This window comes from Thunnus albacares, chromosome 9 (genome assembly GCF_914725855.1).
Source record: "Thunnus albacares chromosome 9, fThuAlb1.1, whole genome shotgun sequence".
In the NCBI taxonomy this organism is placed as follows: domain Eukaryota; kingdom Metazoa; phylum Chordata; class Actinopteri; order Scombriformes; family Scombridae; genus Thunnus; species Thunnus albacares.
The window spans coordinates 18,042,506-18,055,995 of record NC_058114.1 but is presented as its reverse complement, the minus strand read 5'-3'; the positions used below and the strand labels follow the sequence as shown (position 1 = coordinate 18,055,995).

At 38.3% G+C, this 13,490-nt stretch overlaps 2 protein-coding genes across 6 annotated transcripts in view; one reads left to right on the top strand and one right to left on the bottom strand.

Annotated features, from left to right (window-relative positions):
- pex5la (peroxisomal biogenesis factor 5-like a) overlaps positions 1–12,083 on the top strand; it is a 100,197-nt gene extending 88,114 nt beyond the window's left edge. For all 3 annotated transcript variants that reach the window (XM_044362105.1, XM_044362104.1, XM_044362106.1), the window contains 2 exons: positions 933–1,090; positions 4,663–12,083. In XM_044362105.1, coding sequence (XP_044218040.1) covers positions 933–1,090; positions 4,663–4,864 — 360 coding nt within the window. In that variant the 3' untranslated portion in view covers positions 4,865–12,083. The remainder of the gene's footprint in view (positions 1–932; positions 1,091–4,662) is intronic.
- Positions 10,380–13,490, bottom strand: part of usp13 (ubiquitin specific peptidase 13) — a 35,145-nt gene continuing 32,034 nt past the window's right edge. For all 3 annotated transcript variants that reach the window (XM_044362102.1, XM_044362103.1, XM_044362101.1), the window contains exon 21: positions 10,380–13,426. In XM_044362102.1, coding sequence (XP_044218037.1) covers positions 13,330–13,426 — 97 coding nt within the window. In that variant the 3' untranslated portion in view covers positions 10,380–13,329. The remainder of the gene's footprint in view (positions 13,427–13,490) is intronic.

Sequence of the window (13,490 nt, the reverse complement as noted above, 5' to 3'; positions counted from 1 at the left end):
AGTGGAATCGCCCCCTGTTTGCCATGAGAGAGAGAGAATGCAGGTTTAGGTCACTTCTGCATTGTCCTTATTTTTCAGACCTGGAGCTTCCTGCTTGCCTCTCACTCATGATCTAGCAAAAGAGTAGAGCAAAATCTAGAGCACCCACATTTACACAGACACCTAAACAGATACAAAACAACAAAATTAACACAGAGAAATACAATAACAAACTTTTCCTCCATCTCTGCATCTCCTTCATGCAAATCAGTCTGTCCTCCCAGCACTGTCCCACGAATATTACTCACTGTTAAATCCAACCTCCCACATTTGACTTGGTAATATCTACTCCCCTGCTGGAAAAATAGCTCCGAACACAAAGGGAGATAATTATATCCCGCTGGTAGGCTTAGCCAAAGATGAAGGGCCCCTATACTGTAGCAGACCATGACCTCTGTATGTACCTGTCTACCTGCAGGTGGGAAACAACGGCAAGGACACCGTGTGTGATGTAACTCAGCTCTCCTTAATTTACCCTTGTTAGGTTATTTTATAGCAGGGAGCTGTGTAATTCTCCAAAGACTTCTTTGTTGTTTGTGCATTTAAAAAAACGCAAATTATAGCTTGCTGCTCTAACTCTGCTTTGTCATGCTGTCCCTGCATATACAAGGCAGGTCGTTGTGTAACAACCCAGATTATTCAGCTCTATTTCACTTGCACCTTTCTGTTAAAGACACAGTTCACTACTTGTCAGGTCTTTGAAACATGGAAAGCATTTAAGACTGGAAAAGTCCTGAGGAGTTTTTAATTCAGGCTAAATGACAGTGAGAATCTCTCCAGTAAGCCACATTATCAAGGTGACAGCATCTGACAACACATATCACACTCAACTAAAAAACTGTTTATCTCTTTAACCGAATGACATCACTTATCCATCAACCAACCCCATCCAGGACTACTTGTTATGGAACCGCCTGGGGGCCACGCTGGCGAACGGGGACCGGAGCGAGGAGGCTGTGGAGGCTTATACGCGAGCCCTAGAGCTGCAGCCGGGGTTCATCAGGTCTCGGTACAACCTGGGCATCAGCTGCATTAACCTCGGGGCACACAGGTGAGTGACCTGGGGCTACAGGAGAGGGGGACAAAGTTCTTGTTTGACACTGGACTTGCTCAGGGTAGCATCCATGACACAGAGTCAAAAAGGTGAAAGTGGTACACTTGCATGACAGGAGATAAAAAAGTTAAAGATAGAATAACAACCATGAAGATGAAGTTGAAGCCTAAAAGTATCCACAATCATTTCAGTCAGCCAGCTCATGTGGAACAAATTAAATGACACCATATGCACAGTTGATATTTGGCATCTCACCCCAACTCACAAGCACACACTGATCTCAGCACAGCAGAGATTGGGGAATGATGGTAATGAGGTTCCCACCCAACAGCTCATCAGCTATTTAAAATCTTCTATGTGCAGGGCCATGGCATCAGCTGGCATGTAGCCATTTCCCAGTAAAGTACCTCCAGCAATTGAAAGGAATATACAATCTTGTGAAGTGATAGAAATCTTATCTCAGATATCCACTTGTTACACAGAAGCTGGCTTAGACATGTCAAGTATGCAGCAAAACCTTTAAAAACACAAAAAAAAATGTGACTTGGAGCAATCGCTTCTTATGAATTATTGTGTGGTATGATAAGCAGATGACAATTGGCTTAAGGGTGGTACAGCTGAGAGACACAGCCACTGCTTTTGAGTGAAATATTTCTCAAATGATTAGCTGATAATAAAAAGTGTGGAGAAAATGTGACTCTATATGTGACAAAAGTCAGTTGAGCTCCCAATGAAGCCAATATTACAAGGAAATAAGTGCCGTGGTGGAAGAACTACTCAGATTTAGTACTAAAAATACCAATACAGCAATGTAAAAATACTCCATTACAAGTAAAAGACATGAAAAATCCTACTTAAGTAGAAGTATTAGCAGCAAAATGTACTTGAAGTATTAAAGTAAAAGTACTTGTTTTGCCCCTCTGACTGATATATTATTATATATGACATCATTAGATTATTAATACTGTAGCTGCTGGAGGTGTAGCTAGTTTGAACTACTTCTTATACAGTTACCTAGTTTAGTCCAGTGGTTCCCAGCCTTGGGGTCGGGCCCCTCCAAAGGGTCACCACATAAAAAACAAAGTTCTGATACACAAATCCGTTTTCAGTTTTTGGACTTTTTCCCTAATTTTTGATATTTGGTGAAATATCGGATCATTTGAGCATTTATTTAAATGAAACCATGTGAGAAGTTATAGGAAAATATCACTACTTGGTGGAGCTGTTAACAACTCATAGACATCTGAAATGTGACCCGACTACACACTGCTTTTTGTAAGACGTCAAAAGCCAAAAAGGTTGGAAACCACTGGTTTCATCTTTAACAATGTATTGTATTTTAAGAGCCTGTTATATTATGTGTCAAATCTTCACCTGAGATGTAACTAGTAACTAAAGCTGCCAAATAAATGTGGCCCCTCTGAAATGCAGTGGATGGAAAGTATAAAGTAGCTGGAAATACTCAAGTAAAGTATAAGTAAATACTTGAGTGTTAGTCACTTTCCACCACTGAATATTGTGTGAATTGGCAAAAACCTACAGGAAGATATACATCAAAACCAATTCAGCCCATAGCATTCATCATAACACCCAGTTACTACCTAAAACCACCTAAAACAGCCGCATGAAAGAATCATAATTCACCTACCAAACATCAAAAACTTAACAAGCTCAGCCACTACAAGAAATGTATTCACATGTAGGTCAATACCAATGCAAATACTGCACATACAGTACAGTAGCTAACTTACACAGCAGCATAATAAAAGAAACTGGCAGCCAGGAGAAGCCATGACATAGCCGGGTACGAGAAGCAAGCAGCTAAACACCAACTTAACAGAGCAAAGATATCCATAGTGGTTAACATATTTGCAAAACAAACAGTAAGTTACTTACTCGGCTTGGTGAAGAGAAGCAGTGATTCCCAGCATCTCAGAGGAGAGAAATTAACCCTCAGGGAAGAGTTGGTGTAGTGCCAGGCTGGTTGGTGGTGACAGCAAGGACGGGAAAATTACCTTAAGGGTTGAAGTGGCGTTTGAGGCTAACTTAACGGACGATATGACCGTTAACTGATGACCGCTAACCATCCAGAAGAGACATGAAAGGACCGTTGAGCTAACTGTAATTGTAACGTTAACTTTAATTATATACTGTTAGCAGCAACAACATTAGCAAGTATTTGTACGTTAACAGAGCTATTTAATTAGCAAATGAGTGGGGTAAGGTGGCAGCAGCCCTTTAATAAAACGCTTTTTTTATGAAGGGTGTTAGTCCATGAGTAACTGTTATGCTAATGCTAATTGCTAACTGTCAGTTAAACTACGCAATTTATCTGAACTAACTTAACTGCTAGTTTACATTCATCATGTCATATCAAACTATACACAGTCAAAATATAATAAGGCTTGACTCCCTGTTAAAGTATCAATTCACCCAAATGACAAAGATGTATATAAATATGTATTCTTTCACTTACTTATTTTTATTTGCCTCTCTCAGGGTTTTCTGCCTCTGCCCCATTACAATGGAAGTGAATGATGTGGTTTGTGGTGCTCATAAAAATTACATTTTTTCAAGGAATTCAACAGCAATGTGTCTTTCAAAAACAATATCCTGGTTACTCTGAATAATCCACAGAATTTACTAGTGTTTACAATCTTCATTTCTACTTCCTACCAAAGAAATAGTCTCAGCAGCAAGGCATGCCTGACCTGTCTGCAGTCCACCCCGAAAGATCAAATATGTTCAAATGCTGTCTGATCTCCTCTGCCCTGGAGTGCCTGGTTAGCTAAGGCAGCAGGCATAACAACCATTCAGCAAGGAAGACAATTAACTGAATATGTCTGTACTATGTTATTGTAAAACTGTAGATAAATTTAATTACAATGCATGATTTCCCCTAAGCAACCATTTTATCTTTCCGTGCAGACTGCAGACCTATGTGAGATCACATTTAAAGGCATTAAAAAAACCCACAGGTGTTTTTACTACTGATTACACCTTCTCGGGGATATAGAGAGGTCATCAGACTCCAAGCACTAAGATGGGGAAGGAGTAGTTTGTTCCACTGTAAATGAATGCAAAAACTTAAAGGACAGGTTCACAATTTTCAAGTCTGACTTTGAACAATAGTCAGGTGCCTAAATGAATGTTGAAATAGGTTATTCTTGCCATAATCATTCCTCCTGCTCACACTGTACATTAGAGGCTCCCTTCATAATGCATTTACAATGTGAGTGATGGGGGACAAAATCCACAACCCTCCTTCTGTGCAAAAATATATTTAAAAGTTAATCTGAAGCTAATATGAAGCTTCAGCTGTCCAAAGTAGTCAAATCAAATAGATATCTTTCAACGTCACAGTCTACTTCCACCGTAGCTCAACAGGGAAACACTGTCCAAGGAAACACAAAGAGGAAATCTGGGGGGGGATATTGCAGAGTAATGTGCATGCGTGCTGAGGTCAGGTGGTGTGAGGTCTTATCCAGATGGGGCTAGATCAACCCTCAAAGTTTGCTCAAATTTACTATTATCCACTAAATTGATTGCATTTATCGTTGCTTCCCCAGAGAGGCGGCCAGCAACTTTCTGACCGCCCTAAGCCTTCAGAGGAAAAGCCGGAGTCGCCAGCAGTCCCACGAGGTGATGTCTGGAAACATCTGGGCTGCTCTGAGGATAGCTTTATCCATGATGGACCAGCCTGAACTCTTCCAGGCTGCAAATATTGGTGACCTGGATCTTCTCATGCGAGCCTTCAACCTAGACATATGAGGAATGGGAGGTAGTGATGATCTAGCATCTCCCCCTTCAGTTTCTACCCAACAGCCAAAAGCCCAAAGTGCACACATCGGAAAGCTTTGGATCTGATGTAAGAGACAAGAGTGTGGTTTTTATGCACGTTAAAATTAACTATGGTTGTCAAAGTTGTTATATTTTTCGCCCCAAGTACCTCGGAGCAGTTCTGAGGACAGGTTTTTCCAAGTGCTTGAAGTGACTGCTTTGTGATGGATTTGCACTGCAATTTGTGATTTCCCTGAAGAGCACAAGGACAGGCAAAGATTGTATGAGCAATGCCTTAGAGAACACATCAATTAAAAACTGACTCATCCAGTGGAACAGAGCTGAACCGGGAGAGACGGGCAGACAGACAGTTTGAGAATCTCACAGAGGAGCCCTCACATGCCGTTTGCAGAGAAGAGAGGAGGTTTTGAGGGGGGGGAAAAAGGTTCCTTATCCAATTACTTTCAAAGACTCAAGACTGTCTCACCATCCTGAAGGATGTATTCAGTGAGCAAAATGATAAAGACTGCACCATATGACCTGGAACTCCAAATTCTGTTCCTGGCTTGTTTTCATCCTCTTTCAGTGGAGAATAATGATACTGCATGAATAAGCATTTTCATAAAAGGATTCTTGTTTAAAGTTAACATACTTTTAGAAGTTTTCCCTTTGCACTTCAGACAAACAGATAACTTCCTCAGTCCAAGTGGAATGTGCAAGCCAGGTTGTAAAGCCTTACTCAAATGCATGCGAACAACAATATTCATTTATACTATTTTTATGGCAACACAAAAACACTAAGCCATTTCCAGACTGGTTTCAATTTCTATAAATAACTATTGTCTTCTGAACTTGAAAGCTTTCTGAGCCATTCATTTGTTTCTTTTTTTTTTCTTTGGTCTTGGCTCTTTTGCTTCTCGTCTTTGTTCCCTTCATGCCGACTGATTGGAGACGTACAGACAAAAGCCGGGCAACATTAGTCTGAAAAACCTTCATTAGAGTTGAAACTTTCAAAGTTCTTATATGAAAAAAGTCTTATTTATACAGGTATAAAAATATCTGCTTCATCTTTAACATCCACAATGAGTTTTTGTAGCTCAGACGTTTAATTTAAGCATCATCCTCTCATTTCCCAGACTGTATTAATTCCAATACAGTATAATAGCATTAGAGGTAATGTGTAGCCGCAAGCCAAGACCCAAGAACACAGCTCGAGATATTTCCTAATGCAGTCATTTGTATCTTTGCTGCACCTCCACAGGCAGAGAGGCTCATACATTTAATTAAATCAGTTTGCCTCAGCCATCATGCATGATTTAAATATTTATGTAAGGTTAGGCTGAATGCCAAACATGTTTGATGCATAAACCTTTTTATTGTACCATCTGCAAATTTCAGTTCACATCGAGATAATACAAAACATGAAGTTATCCACAAAACACATGATTGTAAGAAGCCGATTATTCCGGATAATTCTTCTGCACCACCTCAGAAGCGACGCTTTTTTTTTCTTGAAACACGCTTCTTGGCTAACAGCTTCTTTTGCGTCACTGTCGCTAGTTTGAAAGTCACTCTGCGAAGTGAGCATGATGTTCTTTGCCGTGCAACAGAATAAATGATAGATAATCTGCTGTACTGTATAGCTCAGCACCTTGGTATTTAACAGGCGTGTCCACAGTCTGGGTGTGCTGTAGAGAGTAGGTTTTATTCTCAGATCCTATGCAAAAGGTCATGTTTTATGTTGTCATCCTGAATTGTCAGTTTGTTCCAGTCTGCCTCAGTGGATCAAAAGAAAGTGGTGTTTCTGTGCTTTGAAAGAACGCTATCGGGGGGAGCCAGAGACCAGTACTAGAGCCATTCATCTTCCAAACTGTACAGCTTTGTTGCCATGGTCTGTATAAGAAGAAGTGTTTCATTAGGAAACTGGTGGAGAACAAAAAGACGTGTTCTTTTTCAAGAGAGAAACGTGATCACTGATTCTAAAAAAAACAAAACAACCCAGATACACAAACACAATCCACAAAGTGTAGCCTTCATGTTTTATAGCCTTCTGGTGTAGCGATATGTCTTTGACCTCAGTTGGACCCACCAAATTCACTGCCGTACATCAAGCTTTGTTATCAGATATATGTTTTATTTTACTGGCCCACTATATGCTCCCTTTGAAACTCACCTTAGATGTGCTTATTCCACCCTTTGAGAGGAAAACTCCTTTTCAAAGCGTACAGCTAGAAAACTAACGGTTGCCGAACTAATTACATTTTTTTCAGTTTTCAAATTACACAGTTATTCATTGACCTTCACTGGTAATAACATAACCAGGAAGACTTCAGGCTGAGACAGACGAATAGCTTCTGCCGTCAGATACTTTAAACATGTGTTGGCAGAGTCGCTGTGGCCAACCATGATGTTTAATAGATCAAGGAAGCAGAGAAGCCCAGTGAGACACTGCACATATGTGCGTGCCACTAACAATCTGCATCAGAGGGAGGGGGACTGACAGTGAACTGCACAATGGCAAAGGCAACAAGGCCAAAGCAGAGGTGGATACACAAATATATTCACTTTCTGAGAGATTTTATTATAATTAAAAACATTTGGCAGGGGTTTTTTTTACAGAAATAATATGGGTGATATCCAGTAGTCTGTTAGTTCTGAACTGCTGAATATTTCATTGGATTACCAAATAAATTACTTTCAGCCATGCTTGTGGCATGGCTCCATAGATGGTAATGTCAGTCAGTCTGTCTACCACTTCATAGACTGATATAGCACCTGTTGGATGGATTTCCATCACATTTGGTACAGACATCCAGTGCCACCATGAGGTTGACCTTTTTGTTTTTTAGTGAAATATCCCAACAACTGTGGGATGGAAAAGTCAGAGGATCACCAAAATCAGTAGCATTCATCATCTGGAAACCCTAATGTCAACAATGAATGCAACAAATTTCATGGAAATCCATCCACCAGTTGCTATATCAGTCTGAACCAAATTGGCAGACTGACTGACCGTCAGACTGCTTTAGTCCAGACTGATATAGCAACTGCTGAATGGATTGCCATGAAATTTGGTACACAAATTCATGTCCCCCACGGGATGAATTATAATATCTTTGATGATCTTTTTAACTTTTTAATTTCTTTTTATGACCAAATACATACAAAACAAATGGTATTCCCATTGGCCTCAGCTGTATTATTTGTTAAATACTAATTAGCAAATGACTAAGCTGATGACAATGATAAACATTATACCTGCTGAACATCAGCTTGTTAGCATTGTCACTGGGAGAAATGTTTGTTTCCACTCACATCCACCAGTCACGTATGGTGTATGCGCTAACACTGCCAGTTTTAGGCACACTGGGCCAGCATGTTGAGCAGTGTCCTGTGGGTATTTCATTATCAGATTAATCTCAGCATGTCCAAGATGAGCTTCCATCCACGGTTTTCTCCCATCCACTTGTAAGGGAGATTCATAAAAGACATGGGAGTTATTCTTAAGGCCAGTATTCATCAATTTTCAAACATATATCTGCTGTGTCAACATTCAACTTTAGATCAAATTCGAAACATGATGTCTGGAAAATTGTGATTTACAAAATCAACTGTAGTTTTCTTATGAGGTTGTAGGCCTTTGCTTTTTTGCATTTCAAGATACTGTAGTTGTGTTGAAAATGAAGAACTTATTTTTTTAAAGAAACGTTAAATTTCTGGCTAAGACTAAACGACTACTGTGTGCATCGTACTGCAGTGCATTGAGATAGGATGCCGGGTGACTATTTTCTTTTTGTAGAACCTACTACTTTACCTTCTCAGGTGAACTGACCTAGCTTAACGCATGCTCCTGAGGAACAGATTGAGGTTGATCGCATGCAACAGTAGATCCTCTACATTTATATTTTTTTGAACGCTATTCTAATTTGTATGCATGAAATACATGGAATTGCTTTCTTTCTCTCCCACTAATGTATAAACATGAAGTATATCATGACGTTTCCCTGCAATATTTCTACAATGCACTTTTAAAATCTGCAACCTTGACAAAAAGTGATGTATATATATTGAGTATATATTCTACACAAGATGCTTTTTCTTGCATAGAACAAGCAAGTGTGCAAGGCTCGAGCAAAGAGTGTGATGTGTCAAACACTCTTCCAAACATACTCAAGCTTGAATACTGGTACATTGCTATAACTAGCTAATCATAGCTATATTCAGTAGAAATGTTTGTAATTATGACTTCTACAAAGGTACTGGTAACACTTTACAATAACCCCAACCTATAAAGCTTCATCTATCTATTGTCATCAAATGCTTTTTAGTTTTAAAACTTGGCCCTGTTTAATATCATGTCAATAAATTGTTATGCACACATTCATTAAGCTACTGTAAACTATTAGTAGTTGTTAAAGTTTTACTGTTTGCAGGCATTACAGCTTTATTAGTTCTGGTTACACGTATAGAAGGATGAAAATGTTTTACATTTTAACAAGTGTTCCAATTTTACACATAATGCTTTACATATGGAGACCCAAAGTAAAACAAAATTACATAAATAGATGAGACATAACGAAATAATTTTATGAATACAGACAATATTTATAACAATGAAATAATTAAAAACTCATGGTTAATAAACCATTAATTATTATCTGGCTTCATTTCATAATAACAGAGTTTATTGCAGGTTATCTATTTGTCATTCCAGCTTTCCAGCCAATCACATAGCTGCTCTGCCTTGATTGACAGACAAAGACTTTGTGATGAAAAGTGCCATTTTTAAGAAAAACAGTGATCAGGAAAAATATTCAGATAAGAAGACTTGGAACTGAATAGAAATGACCTGCAATCAACTCTGTTATTGTAAAAACAAGCAGGATTAAATGATTATTTCATAGCTTCATGGTTATATTATGTATTTTGTCTGTAATTATCTAAATGATTATTTATTTCATGTCCTATTTATTTATTTATTTATTCATTCAGTTTTGATCACTTTTTTATTTTATTGCTTTGTGGATGTGGCATCAACAATTTATAGCCAGTCCTCTTGTGTTAAAGTTCATGTTATTACATTCATTTAAAAAGCATTCATACAATGTTTAGAGCTGCTTCATTGGTTGGGGATCATGAAGGTTATCAGCACACAGTGTACATTTCTTTCTTCAATCCTTTAATTCAACACGTGTACAAAGGCTGTTTGTTTTGGTTTGTTTATCGATGCATCATACATGTATGAATAAAATGATATTTTGATGAATGAACTTAGAAATTATATACTTTATATACAGTTATTCATTTACTGAAACACCTACTATAATGCATATTACTCTCCCTGTATAATCACAAGGAAAGCATTAGCACCTTTAAAACGTACAATATGAAAGTAATCTTTTAAAATAAACTGTTGTTATATATTCTAAGCTCTTGTGTCTTATTTTTCTACAAGAAAATGTCACACTTGAACTACAGTTTCTTATTCATTATCAACGAAGCAGAGTCTCAACAAAGGTGTAGTTTATTAAATTATCCAAACAACGTAAGTAAACAGTGCCATTGGGTATACTGACATGACTCTATTCACATACACCTAAGCCACATTTGGATAATCGCATACATTACAAAAGTCAACGTAAAATAATCCCTTCAGGAAAACTATGTAATGAAAACTACAGAATTGGCACAAACTTGTTTGCAAAAAGGCAACAGAGTAAAAATAGGTGAAGAATCTTTTTTTTGACATTCAGTTAAATGAAAAAGAGACTAAAACTCACCAAAGTACGTTTGTACAATCCAAATTACTAAATGTCAACGTTTAGTGCACATGCTGACAGTGAAAAGCCTTTTTGTGACAAATTGAACCGTTTCGTTTTAACGACGTAGAGAAAAAGAATGGAAGAGACCAAGCTGGAGGGAAAGCTGACACAAAAAGACGAAAATACAAAGACGATAACGTAATCAGGTGCTGAGAAATAAAATTAATTGCACAGAATATTAGAAGACATTCATCACTAAACACTGTAAAGCATCACAACGACTTTATCACCCATCAGCTGACGATGAACAGTAGAAACTTCAATGTACAATGATGTTTAAAGAGGACAGTTTACATTTGGTTTCCGACAAAAAAAATAACTTATTATAGGAAGAACAGCAGAAACACAAGACTTGCATAGAGAGACCTTTTAGAATTCCCCACTGCATAGGCAATGAACTGTGCAGCAGTCCATCAGTAGTATCTGATGAGGATGAGAGTTCGAGATATACTGTAATAAAACTGAAGCTTTGCTCGGGGAAGTCTAGGCACGGTGTTGTTGAAGGGGAGCACTGCTGATGTATGGATTTATTCTGTAAAATGACATATTGATATGAAAGCTTCCATAAAGATGTTGGCCCTCAAGGAAAGACACTTCTGTGACATCTTCAAAAAGCATTACCTGAGATTGTTGAAAGAGGTTTTTGAGGACAACTATCAGAGTAACTTCCATAGTTTTTTCATGTTTTATAGATACATAATAAATAAATTATGTCTCCATTTTCTTTCTTTCAACCCTCTTAAGAAATGTGAATTTATTGTCAAAGGACTGTCTTCTCCTTGAATATGAGAGCTACTCACTCAAAATCCTGCAAAAAACTGAAATTTTAAGAGGGCCATCCGCTTTTGCCAAATGACATTTGGAAAGTCTCTTTTCAGCAGAACTCCCCTTTAAAATGTGCACCCAAAAGTGCACTTTCTGAGTGAAAGACGGTTTCACCACATGCCACGATCATCAAACTGGAATTAAGTGTCTGTACCACTAATAAAAATGCCAACATGATGCAATATTTCACTGCCTTTTTGAGATGTAATGAACAAAATCAGATCCAGTTTTCAGTTGAGATGTTGTTGATAGTCTGTGACTGTGAGTTCACAAATATCTGACACACAAGTACATATGTAGTCCTTCACATTTTGCACATACTGATGAGAGATAGAGTACAGAGTCAGTGGATAATCCAGCATGAGGCTTCTGTGACTAAACAGCAAAGGGCCGGGTCTACTTTCACTGTGGTTTCTGAGTATTAAAGCTGAAGAGGAGGTTGTGGCTGCAGTGAGCACCATGAAGTTATACATTCAACACTGCACCATGTCTGTAAGTACAAGAATGCACATTTTAGAGGAGATGCAGTCGGTTGAAGAGTAGATTGGTTGTAGTGCATATTGCTTTAGACGTGAAAAAAGTTCAGGTGCATACATGAACTAAATGACCTGTAAAGAGTGGCAACAGATCAAGGAAAACATTCATTTTAAATGTTGGATCATAGTCTGAATCTGTTAGAGTGAGAAAAGAACCAAACTGGACCAGCTGCAGCTGAGAGTAATACTTGTGCCTACTATGCAAATATTTGCAATTTAGGTGATGAAAGATGTTCACTACATTACCGAGGACTTCTATATCACTTACATGATTATTTGATAGCCATCTTAATATAAGCACAGCTTTGCTTATGTCGGGCAATGATTTTATGCAAAACTGTAATCTCTTTATAGACTGATGGCCACTTCAAGGGGTAACAGGTTCAGCAGTAAGTTGAAAATTTTAAATATCACATTCAATTGCTTGTATCTAGTGGATAGAAGTCCACTTCTACTGCGACAGGTGCAAAATATAATAATTAATTTTTGTCAAAAAGTGCTTTCAGGGAAGGAAAAATACTTCTATCTTGATAAGTCAGCCAGTGCAGAAAGTTTCTCATTAAAAGTGACAAACTTGCATGTCATCTCCAGGTAAAACTGAGTCAGGATTGAGCCATTACTGCCTGTACTGTACATTTACAATTATGGTCTAGTTAACACCTCTTCATGGCCTTCTTGGTGCTTTCCTTTAGTCTGAAACTTGCATATATTATCATATTATTTCAATTTCCTGGGGATGAAGAAAACATTCTTTCATATTTCAAAGAAAATGCAAAGCCACCAGCAGCACAGTAGTTTCTCGTTTGGCAGTGAAGCACTGGCAGAGCTTCACGGACATTTCAATACACATTTATAAAATGTACCACTTTGAAAATCCTGGCACAGTAACTGAAGGCATAGAGAGGGAACAATGAGATTTGATATGTGACATTATTTTGTGGACAGAGCACTCCAGAAGTGGAAATTGCACACATCCCTCTGTACCTACACTGTAGAGAAAATGTCTTTTTTTTTTTTTAAACATAAACACTGAAATATACATTTAAAGCAAAACATAACACAAATGCACAAAAAAGCACATTGCTTTCCCTTTCTGACCAGTGTTCCTGGTTGCTCCTGAATGACATCACGGTAAGGCAAGCAGCTGGTCTGAGAGCTTATTTCCATCGTTTCCACTGTGGCTGTTACTACAGTTGTCTGCCAGTCTTCTGGGTGAAAGACTGCGGTTCTTTAAAAGGTTGCATGGCGAGGAGGGGAGGGGGGGGCAGTAACTTTAACTGCTTGACAGTCGATGGTAAAAGTAGATGTAGCCCAAGTCTTTTGGAGGCCTTTCTGACAAACACACTTTGTGGTCATTGTAGATCACCCATCTGCAGGCAGGAGGAACATTTGATGAGATACTCTAACATATTCTTTCAATTTCAAAGTGTCACT